We start from the raw sequence: 17,456 nt of genomic DNA, 5'->3' as shown, positions 1-17,456 counted from the left end.
CTATAAGTACACATATCATGCAGTTAAATATTAAGTGTTTATAGACAATATTATACAGTTTAAAGCACAAATAATCATGAAAAATCTGGTTTCAAGGAGGTGTACTCAAACATTTGACTGGTACTGTATATTTATATACCAATCATATCCCACTATAGTTGATTACTGCACAGTACGATATAATGCAAAGTACCACACAGTCCAAAGACATACTGGTAGGTTAATTGTTTCTGGGAAAATTGGCTGTGACATGAGTGTGTGTATCTGTTTAAGTGATGGTTTCATGATTAAGGAATTCTTTAAAGAAGTTAAACACAAGTTAAACAAAGGAGGGAAGAACAATCATCTTTACAATTGCCAGTAACTAGAGAATGGCTTATCAATATTTGAAGAACTGTACCATGATGGAAAAAACAGACGTGTTACAAGGTGAACTAGGTACTCAAGTTGTTGTTTACTCATGTACAGATGTAGCCATTCAAAATGAACGGGGTACGCTGCGGTACAACACGGTGAGCGTATCACATCAAAACGCGTCATAATGCATGCAAATTAGATTATGTTGATAGTATCCGGAATCACCTTGTAAAACCACCAGGTGGAGCTAATAAAGCTTAACCTCTCATGTACAGCATTTGAGCTGTCACCAGAAAATACCCGGTTTTAAATCCCGGTTACTGCTGTGGGACAATCTTTATTCAATTAAGAATTTAAGTTCTATACTCTTTAGACTTTTAAACTTTTTATTACTTCGTATTACACCATGTTAATCATTATACATTAAAAAGTTGGTATATTTTATGAAAGCAAGATTGCTCAGTTGGACAAAAGTACACAACCTACTATACCACCTTTATCATAAATATTTTAATTATGCAGAAATATTTTATGCATCAAAGTCTTCACCAAAGATATTACTAATAGTATTAATAATGAATGACCTTGGACAAGCTGTAAACTCAAAGTATTACTCTGGTCCACTGAATCTCCGATTCACCATGCCTTTCACATGCTCATAAATGATATTAATTTAGAAACATAAACATATTATGTTAACTGTACTGTATATGGCTGGTATTGTTAGTTTAAAGAAAAAATACACCCCAGTATTCCATTTCTCCCTAAACATTTTTATCATCAAGGTCTTGCATGTGGTTATTTCGTAAACGTTTTTATGTGCTCCTTCTGACCATATTACTGTATGTTTATATACTTTGTGAGAAAACTGATAGTTTTAAGCTTTTTTGCGAATACGCTCATTATTGGAGTAAACAAAAGCATACTTATAGAATTGGATTAGTGGGAATTAATATATATATATATGGAATCTCGTTTCTTAAGAAATTAATAACGATATAATTGTATTCATGTACTGTAGCACAAACAGTAGTATAAGACTTTCTATTGATATGTGTATGGCTGTTTCACTGCTTTCCACGTGACTGTGTCTGTGGCATGATGGCTTAAGACTGACTTAGAAGGTTGAGGGTGAGTGTTCAAATCCAGCTGTCGCCATAAGTTATCTTTTAACAAATAAACATTCTTTGAAAAACCTAAATATTATTGGTACTATATTGACTATATAGTCACTTTTCAGTCACTTACTGTAGTTATTTTAGAATAGTTGTAGCGTGCTTATTCTGATTAAGTTAATATACTTTATGAAAAGCTATAATGTTTTAACCTTTTCTATGAATACTTGAATATGAATATGTTACTGCAGTAAAAAACATACTTTTTAGAATCCACGTAATAGGGAGTGTAATATGGAATCGCATATCTAAAGAAGCTAATAATATATATTAAATATTCATATTAGTATCATTACCATAGTAGTACAGTAGAATAACCGTAACCCACTTCTTTGTAAAGATCTGCATCAATTTCTTTGACTCATCCACTCGTGCTTACATTGGAAACATTTTAATCTGTCTGTTTCAACAGTGTTTTTAAGTGGTACTTTGGTACAGTGGATTTAGTGCATTCTTGGCAACCCAGAGGTCAATCTTTGATTCCCCCTTAGGGTATACATTTTTATTTTAACAAATAAATACTTGTCTTTTTAAATAAAATTGTAGATCGTATGTACACATTTTTTACATTTTATTATTTTTAATAATACATTTTATTAATTTATTATTATATTATTATAGGCATTGTATAGAACATGTGACATTTTGTGCTGTATCATGTTCATTTTACACTATTTAAACATATCATGTGTACTTTACCATAGTTCCTGCCAGTCAACAGCATAGAGAAAACATGATCATCTGTTTTTTACCATAATTATTACCACTGGGAATATATAACATCCTGTGTGTTTCCTTAGTCACTTAGTTCTTGAGTATTGTAATGTGTACAGAACACAACAGCTTGTGATTATAATACCTACAGTACTTGGGATTCTGTTTTGCTGTAGTAAACATTTTGTGTTATACCGAAGATAATAAGAACCGTAATACACACATCAGTCTGTGCTGTACTGTAGTTACTCGGTAGCATAGTGAAAACATAACATTGTGTTATTTAGCATAGTTACTGTGTACTGAAATGAAAACTTTATATATAGTGTTCTGCTTTGCTATAGTCACTGTACAGTGACTAATGCTCTATGCAGTGAGCCATGATTTTCTATCCTTCATCATTTTTCCATTGGGTTTCATATTTCATTTAATATTTATATTATGACAATTTTGCTGTACCATAGTCAATGGACACTATAGTTAACACATGACATTATATTCCTTATTTTAGACGCTGGGCAGTGTAGGTAACACATTACATCACCTGTGCTTTACCACACACATTTGTCATTTGTATATTGAAGACATGGTATTCTGTTTTTTTTATCATAGTTAATACCAATGGACACTGTAGGGAATACATAAAATGTTGTGCTTTACCTTGGTTATTGCCACCGGGAACTGTAGAGAACCATTTATATTGATTGCGTTAGCATAGTTTCAGCAACTAGGTAAAGTTGATAGGACATGACACTATGGGATTCTGTCTCTAATGAGTGAGCACTGTAGTATGCATAATTATGTAATAGGTTTAATCCATGCTGAAAAGAGAAGAAAGAAAACACAACATTTCGGCCTTGGAGCCTTCTTCGGGTGTGAGGTTTTCTTTCTTCTCTTTTCAGCATGGAATAAACCTATTTCTTTGAAGCCTACACATGCTGACGCAGCCACCCACCTGACATATTAAGTTTATATACTTTTTGAAAAGTTATGTTTTAACCTTTTCTGCGAATACGCTCATTATCCGAGTAAACAAAGTATACTTTTAGAATTTGATTTATAGGGAATATAATATGGAATCGCGTAATGTTGCTTAAAGAATTTAAAATCTATCTGACTGTACTTTTGATCTTATGTACAGTAACTGAGCAGAAAGTCACCTTGCTCTCACAAGCAGCTCTGTTAGAGTTTGTGTTTTAACACCTTTTTATCACCTTTATCACATTTGTCTTTCAGGGGCCATGGGGGTTGTATGCCTTCCTTAGTTTAACATATGATACATCCCCAGTAAATCGAGAAGCTAAAACTCGCTATCTGCCTTGTGACATTTTTTGGACTGCTCCAAAGCCCAGCACAATTACCCATAACACAAACTGCAGCACCATAATACCTGTAATACAAAGGACCACTTCAAATTAAAATGACCCAAAGTGCAGCACACGTGAATCATAGGAACAAAATATAAATAGATATTTAACAATATAAATTAACAATATAAGTCAAAGATCTTGAACAAGCCCCCAAATATGCCACATCCCCACTATAGTTATGGAAAGGTTAAAGTGGGATGCAGATTTGTTTAACATTTTTTAAAGAAAATCAGGTACAGGTACTGTATATGGTATAAGGAAATGCTATTTAGATAGCTCTTGGACATAAGTAGTACAAAGAAAGAAAACAACAACAATACAATTGTATAACAAAAGAAAGACAGAGACAACAGGCAGTGTGCAAAAAACAACAACAGGCGATTTGCAAAAACAACAACAGACAATGTGCAAAAAACAACAACAGGCAATGTGCAAAACAACAAAAAGGTAACAGGTTATGTGCAAAAACATGCATCAACATAATGAAATAAAGGGATAGAAATTATGGGGAGTGATCTTTTGACACATATGATAGAGGTAGATTTTCAATGTATGTTTGGGTTTTTGGTAAGAAAGAAGGCACTGTGACGTTCAGATCATAGGTGAGAGGTGAGGTGAGAGTGAGAGAGGCTGGGAGTTTAATAGTTTGATAGTGCGGGGGTAAAAACTGTTTCTGAGTCTGGTAGTCCAGACCCGAATGCTCCGGTACTGTTTTCCAGATGGTAGCGGATCATACAGTCTGTTGCTGGGGTGTCTGGGGTCTTTGATGATGCTTAGACCGTCTGTCATAAATGTCCTGTATAGATGGGAGGGCAACCACAGTGATGGACTGGGCAATTTTCACCACCTGCTGAAGGCTTTGCGGTCAGCAGTCATACCATACTGTCATACCACACTGTGATGCAGCCTGTCAGTGTGCTTTCTGTAGTGCATCTGTAAAAGTTACTGAGGATCTAGGGACATATATTAGCCTTCTTCAACCGTCTTAGGAAGTACAGGCGCTGTTGCCCTTTCTTGATCAGACAGGTGGCGTTGAGAGACCATGTGAGGTCCATTGTGATATGGACACCAAGGAATTTAAAGTTACTGACCCTTTCCACTTCATGTTGAGGGTGTTGAGGTTGTTGTCATCACACCACGTTGTAAGGAGATTGACCTCCTCTCTGTAGGCCTTCTCATCATTGTCTGTGATCAGACTTACAACTGTGGTGTAATCGGCAAACTTAATGGTGGAGTTGGTGTTGTGTTTGGCCTTATAGTCGTGGGTATAGAGGGAGTAGAGCAATGGACTAAGCACACACCCCTGGGGGACCCCAGTGTTCAGGGTTAGTGTGCCGGAGGTGTGGTTTCCAAGCCTGACAGCCTGAGGTCTGCCTGTCAGAAAGTCCTGGATCCAGTTGCAGAGGGTGGTGTTGAGACCCAGTGCACTGAGTTTCTTGACTAGTTTCTCTGGGATGATAGTGTAAAAAGCTGAGCTGAAGTCGATGAATATTAGTCTTGCGTATGTTTTTTTTTTGTCCAGATGGGATAGGGCAGTGTGTATGACAATGGAGATTGCGTCATCCATGGATCTGTTGGACCGGTAGGCAAACTGGTACGGGTCCAGTGTGTTTGGAATGGTGTCCTTAATGTGCTTCATGACCAGCCTCTCAAAGCACTTCATGATGACAGGTGTTAGTGCCACCGGTCGGTAGTCATTAAGACATGTCAATGTGGTCTTCTTTGGTATTGGGATGATGGTGGTTGTCTTAAATCAGGTGGGGACTTCGGCTTGGGCCAGAGACATGTTGAAAATGTCTGTGAATACACCCGCCAGTTGATTGGCGCAGGCTCTGAGGATCCAACTGGGTATGCCGTCGGATCCTGCAGCCTTGCGTATGTTCACTTTTAGCAGAGATCTCCTCACCTCATCTGCAGACAGTGAGACCAGATGGTCAGCTGCGGAGGGTGCAGTTCTGATGACAGGTTCGGTGTTGTTGGTTTCAAACCAAGCATTGAAGGTGTTGAGCTCGTTAGGCAGGGAGGCATCATGGGCAGGTGCACAGATGTTCTTCCTCTTGTAGTCTGTGAGGGCCTGTATACCTTGCCACATACACCACATATGCCTTTCATGACTTTAAAAGCTTAATGTTTTACACAAATCCAAAACCTTTTAAAACAGTAGCTGTTAACTCTACTTCAGACCTGCATTTCAAGATTATGGTTTGTTCAGCAGCTCTTTTATTTGGATTACACTATGAATCCCTGAGGCATACTATCCAAGGTTCCGAAATAAAAAAAAATCAGACATTTTTTTGGATGAGAGAAATGGGTACGGTATCTTTTGAGAAAGTGTGTACTGATTTCAAAGAATCTGATTTTGACAAACCTTAAAGAGCTGATTTTGCTTGAAGAATTTAAAATCTGTCTGCCCGACTGTTTTGCAGCTTCTTTAATTGAATTGTTCGGACATCTACGCAGATAACTAATCTAACTTTAAGGTCTGCTTCTTTCACAGTTTTTATGCGAAATCTTTTCTTAGACTCAGAGATCCTGACTGATTTGACTTTATATTTGCCATATTAAGCTAAAATAGTTAAAATAGTTTTTTTGGAATTCGATTTGTTATATTGTCATTATTATTATAATAAAACGACTAACATCAACACAGGTGCTGCTACTGTTCATAGCCACTCAGTAATTTAAAAATTACTCTGCCATATACAGGCACCTCTTTGAATTTTTAACACTCTTATCATCTTTGTCTGTCCAGGAGGGTGGGGTCCCCAATACCCCGCTATGAGAACATGAATGTTTTTAATCCCCATCCCCCAAGCATACTAGAAGATTGGAGCTGTCTAACATAAAGTGGCTGCAGTGGAATACGTAAAAATTAATTTCAAGCTGAAAGGAAAAGACTCATTGTGTCTCCGATATAACTCTTCAGCTTACAGATTGTCCAAAGTCATACATATTATTATTAATTAATATTATTAATTATTTATATTATTATTAATATCTTCCAATATCGCATTAAAATTGGAACGTTTTTACAAGTGTAAATCCACCAGTGTATCTGTTTTCTAACCATTTTATCCAGGACAGATAGCAGTCTCATCTACACAATTTACGATGAAAATGGTGAATTTCAGGAATGGACCGAATGCTTTAGTCAGTAATTAAAATATTTATTCATAACCCCAAACTTGTTAATAGTATCACCAGAATATACAAGAACGGTTGGTATAATTAGAGGCATGTGAATTCTTTATTCTCTGGCATAACTTTAGTGAATAATCCAGGCACACTTGGTTAAACAAATATTTATTAGCAAAGAAAAGACAAACACTATGCTACAGACAACAAAAAAACACACAAAGTTATTCTACCTAATTAGTATTTAGATAGATAGATACTTTATTGATCCCGTGAGGGAAATTGCAGTGCAACAGCAGCTTAACACAGACAACACAGCCACAGTGTAATGAATGATACAATAATAATAATAATAATAATAATACAATACATACAATACAATCAGTATAGTGAGGAGTGCACTAAAAGAGTTACTCACAGTCCAGGACACACAAAGAACAAACTAGAACAGAACAGTACACAGAAAAATCGTATTGCACATATGAATATATAGATGTAAATATAGATATAGATATAAATATAAATATAAATATAAATGTATTGCACGGGTCCCTGGCATATATTGCACAAAAAACGGTAGTAAACGGGAAAAGAAAAAGAACAGATGTAGCAGTAGATGTGTAGATGTGTTCAGTCCAGAAATAGGTCACTGTCGATGTTGCCTCTGCCCAGACGCAAGGTGGATGCGTTGTACAGTCTTATGGCAGAAGGCAAGAATGACCTGTAGCGCTCTCTGTCACTCCATGGATGAATCATTCTATTGCTGAACATGCTCTTCATTTCTACAAGCCTGTCATAGAGGGGATGGGAGATGTTGTCCATGATGGCCTCTAGTTTGGACACCATTCTCCTCTCACCCACTACCTCCAAGGGGTCCAGGTCAGACCCAATGGCAGAGCTCTCCTGATGAGCTTGTTCAGCCTTTTAGAATCCAATTTACAGACAAGGTGTTTCAGGAGCTTAATATTCTAATCATTCAGAGACCCCCCCAGACTTCTACTAAGTATAAAACTCTTAAATAATGCCTACAGAGGCCAAATAAGATATAACTGTCTTCTAAATAAATGCAGTACAACCTGCAGTTAAATCTCTCTGTTTCTGTGTGCACTCCAGATTCCTCAAAATAAATGGGAGGCCTATCTCTCTATTCTAAAACTGCACCTGAAAGTAGGAAAGACATCTTTAACCAAGGTATATTTTACCCAGGAAAACCATGTTCCCTAAAAATTCAGAATAGCAAGCTCTCTCTAGCAAGGTTCAAATACTAAGCTCCATTCAGGTTTTGTTTGGAAAATCATAAAGTCGGGGCTCTCGCCTGACGCAAGCCTCAAGTTCCAACTCCAACACTTCCAACTCCAACTCAACCTTTGGCATGGCCCTTACTAAAAAAACATAATAATGATAAAACATAAAACTATAGTAAAGGACATGAAGCAAAACAAATGTCAAAAAGGACATTAAAAAATAAAAAATAACTAAAATAGTTTTTACAAAATGAATAAAAATATGAATCAAAATATTCTTAAAAACCATATTGTAGTGCACAGCACTACAAGCAAAAATAGTACTGTATTAGGCAAATAACATAATAAAATGACTGTCAAAACAAGACAAAAGTACCGTCAGTTAACAAGTTTTGAAATCAGAATGACATAAAATGGATCTGAGATCAGTACAGTTTCTTTCTTCCTGGAGTATCAAGCCAGTCACTGATTGTTATGCTTAAACAGGCGTCATGAATGGTGCCCTCAGGTGAAACCAAATCACTGCAGGCTATAACACATTATTATTATTATTATTATTATTATTATTATTATTATTATTATTATTATTATAAGGCACTGTATAAAAAAAGATGTCCAGAGCAGGGACACTAATTTAGAACATACAAAACTTATGGTCATGTTTTATCTCCTACTGTTACAGTGTTGGACAGCGACAGCTAGTCTGTCTAGCACGTGCCTTGCTGCGGAAGTCAAAACTCCTGGTTCTGGATGAAGCTACAGCTTCCATTGACATTGAAACAGACAGCTTGGTTCAGCAGACCATACGGAAGGAATTTGCTGACTGTACCATCCTGACCATAGCACACAGACTGCATACTATCATGGACTCGGACAGGTAAATACTCCTTACCACAGTATTGTGTTGTTTCAAAATAATTTGTAGTAAGAATGGGGACATCAGTCCATCTCAGGGTACACACAGACACAAACTCACACATTCAGGCCACAGACATTTTTCATAGAAGTCAATTAACCTATTAACAGTCAATTAACACTTAACCCAATTAACTGTGGGAGGAAACCAGATCTCCCAGAGGAAACCCACATGACTAAAGGGAGAAACACAAACTCCATGCGGATATGCAAGGGTTTTGGATACAGTGCTTAAGAGCTACAAGGACACAATCTTAACAGCTGTTGCACCATTCCGGCCAATGTGTATACATACAGATCCAGCCATTCAAATTGAGAGAGGTACGCTGTGTTCAAACAACAGTGGACGCAGTGCAACATACTGCATGTTTTTTTTTTAATAGGATAATAGTATGTGGAATAGTATCTGGTTGTAAAACCACCAGGTGGAGCTAATAAAGCTTAACGTCTCATGTACAGAAAACGCCCCATTTTATATCCTGGACACTGCTTAACGAAAATCTTTTTCCAATTAAGAATTTAAGTTATGTACTCTTTATTCTTTTAGTAATTTTAAACTGTGTATTACAGCATGTTAAACATTAAACATTAAAAAGTTGGTATATTTTATAAAACCAAGATTGCTCAGTTGGACAAAAGTGCATAACCTTCCACCTTCTTCATAAATAATTTAATTCTGCATAAATATTTTATGCATCAAAGTCTTTAACTTGGTAACTCACAGTAGATTCTGGTTTTAATGTGCTTGTTCTAACAATATTAAGCTTAAATTCTGTATAACTAAAAAGTTATAACATTTTATCCTTTTTTAAGAATACATAATAAGAGCACCACGTGCTGTTATAGTAAAATATAAATATTGTAGTGATTTAACATCTCTTGATAGTTATATTAATATGGAATTTTGTAACTAAGCAGCTAAAGTATCACAAGTGGACGTTTTGGAAACATTTTTGTAGTGCACGGTAATGTAGCAAGCATTACTTTCAGTTTGATTCTCATATAGCCAAATGCATAAAAATAGTCCTCTATTATAGCTTATTGTGAACATGATGTGTCTCTTTCAGGTTTACATGCGAATTGAGAAAATCTATATTCTGTCTTAATCCAAATGTCAGCAGCCAGTAATCAGTCAACAATTTAACTTGGTTAAAAAAAGTTTAAACTGTACTATATAGTATACCGCCTGCAATTGAACCCGGTCCGTCAGCGTCATTCAACAGGGAATCAGCTGGATGAATTATTATACGTGATGGTTTTGTGTTTAAGGATTTCTTCATGGAAATCTTCAAATTAAACGAGGGAGTGGGGAAGGGTTATTTTTTACAATTGCCAGTAATCGGGGAACAGCTTATCAACATTATCGGCAAACATATTTTTTATTTTTAAAAACAAAATTTAAAATAAGATACAATGATGTGTTCTTGCCTAACTAAAAAATTTCATGACTTTAAAAGCTGTATAAAATTGGTATAGATAGTTAAAAAACAGATCAGCAGGACGTTTTTCCCATTCACAGGCTGTGAACATACCGCACCGCCCACTGCCCTATGTCAGAGTGGGGGTGTATTCTGCCTTGCATCCGTTTCTCGCTGGTTTAGACTCCAGATACTCTGTAAAAGATGAAGAGATTAGAAAATGGATGGAACTAAAGGCATTGTGTAACTACTATATACACAGTAATTGAAGCCCACTATGAAATGCCAGGATCTCAGTGAGGAAAAAATATTTTATAATTTAAGGAGTCAGCCTTTCCAATTCTCTGGATCTAATCAGTCCAACTACTTATTTTCTGTGCTTTCCCTATCCTGCTTGATTTATAATTATTCTGAAAATCTTCTTCTTGAAATGGGTAATTTATAAATACCTGTTTTCACTGTTTATATCTTGCACCAACTCTGTGACAAAATATACACTGAGCTCAACCTGACAAATGCTGAGTCCTTAGTTCATCCTGCTACCAGCATTGAATAAAAAATTCTTGCGCCCAGCTCCTCAATGGAATCGCTTTAACCTGCTAATTCACCAAGCACATTTCCTGGCCTATTGTGTTTTAAAGAAGATGGGAGTTTTTTTAATGCATTTCAGAAAAGTGTGATCTATACTGAAAAGCTGTATTTATTCAATACCACTTGGTAGTTACATTAATGGAGAAAAGAATTCAAGTTGATACTGTTAAGACTTTTAATTATTTTAAACTGTATTACAGCATCGCAATGCACAATACAATAAATCGCTACCTTTGTCTTCTGCATAATAATGTTCACCTCTCTGTCCAGCAAATTAACAATAGTAATAATAATGAACTTTATTGTATATAGCACCTTTTAAGGTGGCTTCTCAAAGCGCTTTACGGGATAAAAACAACAATAACAACAATTATTTCACTGCACTTTGACAGATCGTCTTTAAATCAATTGTTGTCAGAACTTCCATGTCTCCAAACTAACAAGGGCTTTGAGAATGCCCGTGGGCTTTTCACTGATAAACTTGTGTTAACAAAAACACAATTTGCTTTCGAGTTGTTAAACCGGTTTTTATCTATTTATCGGCATAGCCAGCCGGCTGTCAAGTGGTATTAAATGCATCTTTTTTGTATAGATAACTTTGCTCAAGCATATTTAAAAATAAAAACGATTACAATTGGCATGCCTGTAGCTTTTTCATGAAACCTCCTAGAGTTACGAAAACACTTGCTTTGTGTCACATTGTGACTGTTTTCAATGTGAAATGTGAACTGAAGAGTTAAAGTGTAAAGTGTTTCCTCTTTTTAACAGGAAGAGACGTGCTTCCATAAGAATCAAGTAATAGGTTTATTCCATGCTGAAAAAAAGAAGAAAGAAAACACATTGAATAAGAATCAGCACCTTTATATAGCGCCTTTAAAGGTGGCTTCTCAAAGCGCTTTACAGGATAAAAACAACCATAACAACAACAACAACAATATTGTATTTCATTGCACTTTGACAGATTGTCTTTAAATCAATTGTTGATTTAGTTTGACAATAAATGTTTATATTGTAACGCTTACGGCCGACAAGCACTGTGTGTAAGAGCCGGCGTACCAGAGCAGGTGACGTCACCGCCCTTCCCTGTGATAGCAGGACCCCAGCTACTGGGCTGTGGAGGGATCTCTCTTTAGCTCACGGGGCTAGGTCGCTGCAGAGAGACGCGGAAGTCCCGGGTTCGAGCCTCCAGTCGGCATGGGGCTGACCAGATGCGGCAAGGGCGCCCGCCTGAGCCCCCGTTGCGTTACAATATTGTAACGCATACAGCCCCCATTGCTCTTGAGAGTTGGCTTACCAGCGCGGTGACGTCACTGCCCTTCCCTGGTTCTAGCAGGGACCAGGCTGAGCTGAGTGGAGATTCTCCTTTGTGCTCAAGAGGCTGGATCCCTGGTGAGTGATACCGGAGGCTTGGGTTTGAGTCCCTGACAGTGGAGGGCTGTCCTGATACGGCAGCAGCGAGGGTGCCCATGTGAACCCCATAGTGTTACAATATCATCATATCTAATTTTTTATTTCTTTATAAAAAATTTTCAATCGTTTGCGCAGCCTAAGGGGGGGGGGTCTGCTCTCATTGACAGCTGACAGTCCTCCATACATTCCAGTGAAAAATTAATAACTCCAATGTAAATGTCATATTTACAATTTGTTGATAATAAAAATGTTAAGTTCTATAAAACTTTCTCAGTCAAGTATGATTGTTTACCCAGGGAGCTGTGTAAGCATGCATAGGCAGCAAAAGATCAGCTAAACTGGGAAGATGCGACACTGAAGAAATTATTAATAACCTTTTAAATCTGAAGGGAAATCTAAAGGGATCCCCACACGATACCAGTTCCTGCTTCTGGAGCGATTCAGAGGGAAAGACTGTGTTGCAGTACATGAATATAATTATATCGTTATTAATTTCTTTAGATACGTGATTCCATATTATATTCCCTATTAATCAAATTTGATTATAGTTATAGCGTTAATTCGCTACGGCGTTATTGGAAATCCAATTTTAATGACAAAGCGCTGGAGTGATATCCAGTGAGACACACTTTTGCCTCTGGACCCATCAAAATACAGACGTGGTCCACCCCCAGTAAATTTCAAAAGTCACAAGATTTCGAAACACGTGGGCGGCGAAGCGGTCGGCTCTTGCTTTCCCGTCTATGCCGATGCACTGCAAGTACAACCCCCCCTCCATCTCCTGGGTGATGGGTAGCAGTTGGACATCTGGGAGAATTATTCGTCCCACTGGCATTTGTGAATTCCGCTGTGCTTCCTGGGGGGAGATAGCCGGCAGGGACACCATCAACAGATTCCTGCGCGGTGGTGAACTGAGAGGCCGGAATGGAGTGACCTGAGGCGGTGTGTGCTCTGCGGGGGGCAGAGCTTCCGCCAGGCATTGCAGCCTGCGCGGCGGGGAGAGGCACTTTTCGGGAGACAGCTGCTCAACTGTTTGACTGCTGGAACTCTAGCCTCCCAATCCTCCCCAGTAATGCATCGTAATGCTCCCGCTGCTGCCGAAATGTCTCCATACAGGTGCTGCTTCTACAGGTTGGCACCCTGGCCAGTGGCCGAGAGCAGAGACCCACGGCCTGTGGCAAAATAACATAATTCACGTAAGAAATAAAGTCACACAGTAGTATTCATCAGTCGTGGAACAGAAGTCAAAATAAACTTTTCTTTTTTTCCGTCTTAACCGCTTTCTTTTTTACTGTCCTGGTGGTAGATCGTTTTCTTGAAGAACAGGCTACGAAGAAATAATTATAATTGAATTTAAAATTCAAAACAGCAATAATACCTTGTAATATGCGCTGTAATCACGTATTTCAGATGAAGTCTGCTGTATTTGCTTACCCTTCGCTCTTTGGAAGCTGGGGCGGCAGAAGCTCTTCCCATAAAACGCCTTGGTCTCCAAACTGTACTATGGTCGCTGTAGTGCAGGTTCGCAGTTTTTTTGTGTGATGGGAGCTCACCCAATCCCTTGGTGTCTTTTAGGCGTCACACATACTGTATTTCAGCGCCATATATTTCATGGATATTATGGAATATAATGGATGGATATCTTAGTTATCTTTCTAGTTCACAGGTTTGCATGCATAATTTAATTTTGAAAGCCACTGAGACATCAGGTACTACTGTTGTATTTATGAAAAAGAAACAAAACAAAAAAACATACTAACAACTATGCCATCCTACTCCTTAGTTAATACATTTTATTATTCATAAACAGTTAACATTGTTAGCAAAATATTTTGAATTATATTTAACCCTATTTTTTTCTTTAGATTTGTATTTAACTTATTATATGATAGTCAGACTTAAAGTATATTTGAACAATGAAAATATATTTTTACAAGATGTTACGTTAAGCACTTAAAATTAATATGGTTAATAATAGTAAACTGTAACATGCTGTAACAAGATTGGTTAAACTGCGAAAAAAATGCTTTCAGAGAAAATGTTTCAGGTGTGAAGAACATAGATTTTGCAATGCAATTTCAACCAAACCTGTTCCCACACACCCCGCCCCCACTACCATTAGAATATACACAAACATTTTAGCGTTTCATTCTGAGCAGAAAACGCTCACACCTGAAGAGTGCTGGCTGTGACGAATTAAACCGGTTTTACAGGTTTCAATCACAGACCATGTGACATGGGACTCAGTAAACTACAGTAACACCGTATTTGATAACGCTATAAAAACGCTATAAAATAATGTGACTTGGCACAGAACAAGTTTACGATCTATAGTACAGCACAGTACAAAAATAAATGCTGACCATGACTTTAGAAGCATAAATTGCCTTACACCCAATTTAAACACAAGCTGTCTTTAGCCCTCTAAGCTGGTTCATACAGAAATGTAGAGATCCAGGCTCAGAACACACAGCTTCATTAGCGAATACATATGCAGGACAACTAGAGAAGACATTTTACAGAGGATGGATTTTTAGAGACATCCCATCATATTCACAACGTGAAATCTAGAAAATAATATTACGTAACCAAAATCCGCAATATGGAAACAGAACCTAATTGTTGATGTACTCGTAACATTTTTTCAAGACGAACTACAACATTTAAAAAATGACTTGTATGTACTTGATATCTCTAATCAATCCACGGGTTCCAGCACAAAACGAAAGTAAAACGCATACCGTTTAGCGCTTCTTATTAGTTGCTCAAAAGTAATTTGACCGTATGAAATGCATAATATAAACCTAGAAACATATACGTGAGCAGTACGTAAGCACTGTAGTATCGGTGTTAAGACATACGTCTCAAATACTGTAAATCAAGTTAAAAATATCTCAAGACCGATTCTGGTCGTAATGAAACCATGTTTCGTGTATGTTTTCTTTTTCATCTTGATATAACTCATTTCTAAATACCTTTTTCACTGTTAACATCTTGTAGCAACTTTGCGACAAAATATACACTCTGACAGTTCATCCTGCTACCAACATTAAATAAAACAAATCTTAAGATTTCTATATTTATGTCTTTATTTAGTGGTTTCATTCGAAGCTTACAATGTTTAGGGAGAAATGCAATACTGGTGTGTATTTTTTTCTTGTACATGAGAGGTTAAGCTCCCCCTGGCGGTTTTACAAGGCGACGCCGGATAGCTAGTCACGTGACACACGTGATACCGCGTGATACCCCGGTGGGCGTGTCGCGGTATGCCGTGAAATACCTCACCCATTTTGAATGGCTGCATCTGTATTTTACTACTGTCTAGAAAGTTATTTCACCTGACTATCCTGAAAGTGTATAGGTGAGGGAGAGTGGGGCACTCTCCTGATTAAGCCCTGATTTTGGTAGACAAGAAATGTGTTTAAATAATGTCTTTCTTCTATGCTGTTGCAGGGTGCTGGTTTTGGATGGGGGCAGGGTCATGGAGTTCGACTCTCCTAGTAGCCTTATCCAGCAGAGGGGATTGTTCTTCCACATGGCCACTGAAGCGGGAATTATCCATAACAACAGTAAGGACTCTGTTAACCGCTGGAGTTGAAGCCAGTGCTGTGTCAGGATTTTATCACATCAAAAAGGGCGATTTCTTCCTAATTGCTTACAATTATTGTTTTAAAATTAAAAGTCCTTTATCTTTTTTGTTCTCTGTGGGTTAACTTAAGTTTCAGAGATTGTTAGTGATATTTACATACAAATTAATGACTGTCTAAAAAATTGCTGAAGAAATTTGTGCAACTAATATGAAAGGTTGCCCTTTCATATTAGTTGAAAAGATAGATTTCAAATGATTTTTGAAAACAAGGACAAGGGAATACAATTGGAAACAAAAAAGTTATTTTTTTCTATTAGGAAGGGGAATATAAAATGCTTGTTTATGCAAAAAGGTCATGGATAACAAACAGGCTTCTCAGCTAGGTACAGTAGGTTATTTCAACAAATGGGTGGTTAAAATTTAAGATTTACTTACCAAGTCTTGGCCCAGGCCAAGGCTTCATCTAAAAGTTGTAAAACTATTTAAGCCATCTTCCCCTGATCAGTGGGAAAAGAACAGCAAAAATTATTTCACATGATATCAAAAACACTTACACCCTTCTGGATCACCTGAATAGGGCTGAGGAGGACAAAGATTAGATGCTTGGTAGCATAATGCAGTGTTGGCATCAAGGGAGGATGTATTTGAAGAAGCGAGTGAGGTTGTAGGGGGTGCAGACTCTGTATGTCAGGAAGACTGTTGGTGGAAATTAATATCTGTAGTATCTGTCTCCTGTGTCTTTTAACCTTGCCAGCTCCATGGTGCACACGTCCTGCACCTGAAGCACCACCATGCCGTGCCAGTACCTGGGACAGTTAACTGGCTTCCACTAAGCTCTCCTTCTGTCAATCTGTAATGGAGGTGGAAAAAAGGTCATGTCTGAAAACTCCCAAGCAGGTCTCAGGCAACGGTAAAGTGGAGAACACAGCAACAAAAAGGTGTCCAAAAAAGAAAACAAAGACATGCAACACAAAACCCAACACTCAGTGCTGCAAAGTGGTAGTGGTTAGTAACAAGGGAAACACTGAAACAACCAAGGAAGAAGAAAAAATACAGAAGACGATAACTGCCCCCCCCCAAAAAAAATGAGGTAGCAATCCAATGACAGAGCCTTGAGTGAAAGGCGAGTGAAGTATTTAAAGGAAATGGATCTAATAATGAAATAATAAATAAAATGATCAACTAATTATAACTAATTAAATTAACATTCATGACAGGTTTACTCCATGCTGAAAAGATAAAAAAGAAAACACAATGTTTCGGCCATGGAGCCTTCTTCAGGTGTGAGCCAAGAAAAATGCTCACACCTGAAGAAGGCTCCACGGCCAAAACCTTGTGTTTTCTTTCTTCTCTTTTCAGCATGGAATAAACCTATTACTTGTTCCTTTGCAGCCTACGCATGCTGACGCAGCTGCCAAACTGAACTACTATAACCTTCATGACACAATGTTTGCGGATTGTATTGAGAGACCTTATTTAAATATCTAACCAACAGTCAATGCAGGAATTTAGAGCATGTTTTTACTCTGACAGCAGTT

The 17,456-nt window shown here is 37.6% G+C and overlaps 1 protein-coding gene across 3 annotated transcripts in view; it reads left to right on the top strand.

The window, feature by feature from the left end:
- LOC102693938 (multidrug resistance-associated protein 1-like) overlaps positions 1 to 17,154 on the top strand; it is a 187,280-nt gene extending 170,126 nt beyond the window's left edge. For 2 of the 3 annotated variants that reach the window (XM_069190220.1, XM_069190223.1), the window contains 3 exons: positions 8,678 to 8,872; positions 15,783 to 15,898; positions 16,673 to 17,154. In XM_069190220.1, the coding sequence (XP_069046321.1) occupies positions 8,678 to 8,872; positions 15,783 to 15,898; positions 16,673 to 16,737 (376 nt within the window). In that variant the 3' untranslated portion in view covers positions 16,738 to 17,154. The remainder of the gene's footprint in view (positions 1 to 8,677; positions 8,873 to 15,782; positions 15,899 to 16,672) is intronic. The other variant, XM_069190221.1, reaches the window with a different exon arrangement.
- Positions 17,155 to 17,456: the final 302 nt, after the last annotated feature.

This window comes from Lepisosteus oculatus, chromosome 5 (assembly GCF_040954835.1).
Source record: "Lepisosteus oculatus isolate fLepOcu1 chromosome 5, fLepOcu1.hap2, whole genome shotgun sequence".
Lineage (NCBI taxonomy): Eukaryota > Metazoa > Chordata > Actinopteri > Semionotiformes > Lepisosteidae > Lepisosteus > Lepisosteus oculatus.
Note: the sequence above shows the minus strand (reverse complement) of the source record. Positions and strands in the feature narration are given on the sequence as shown.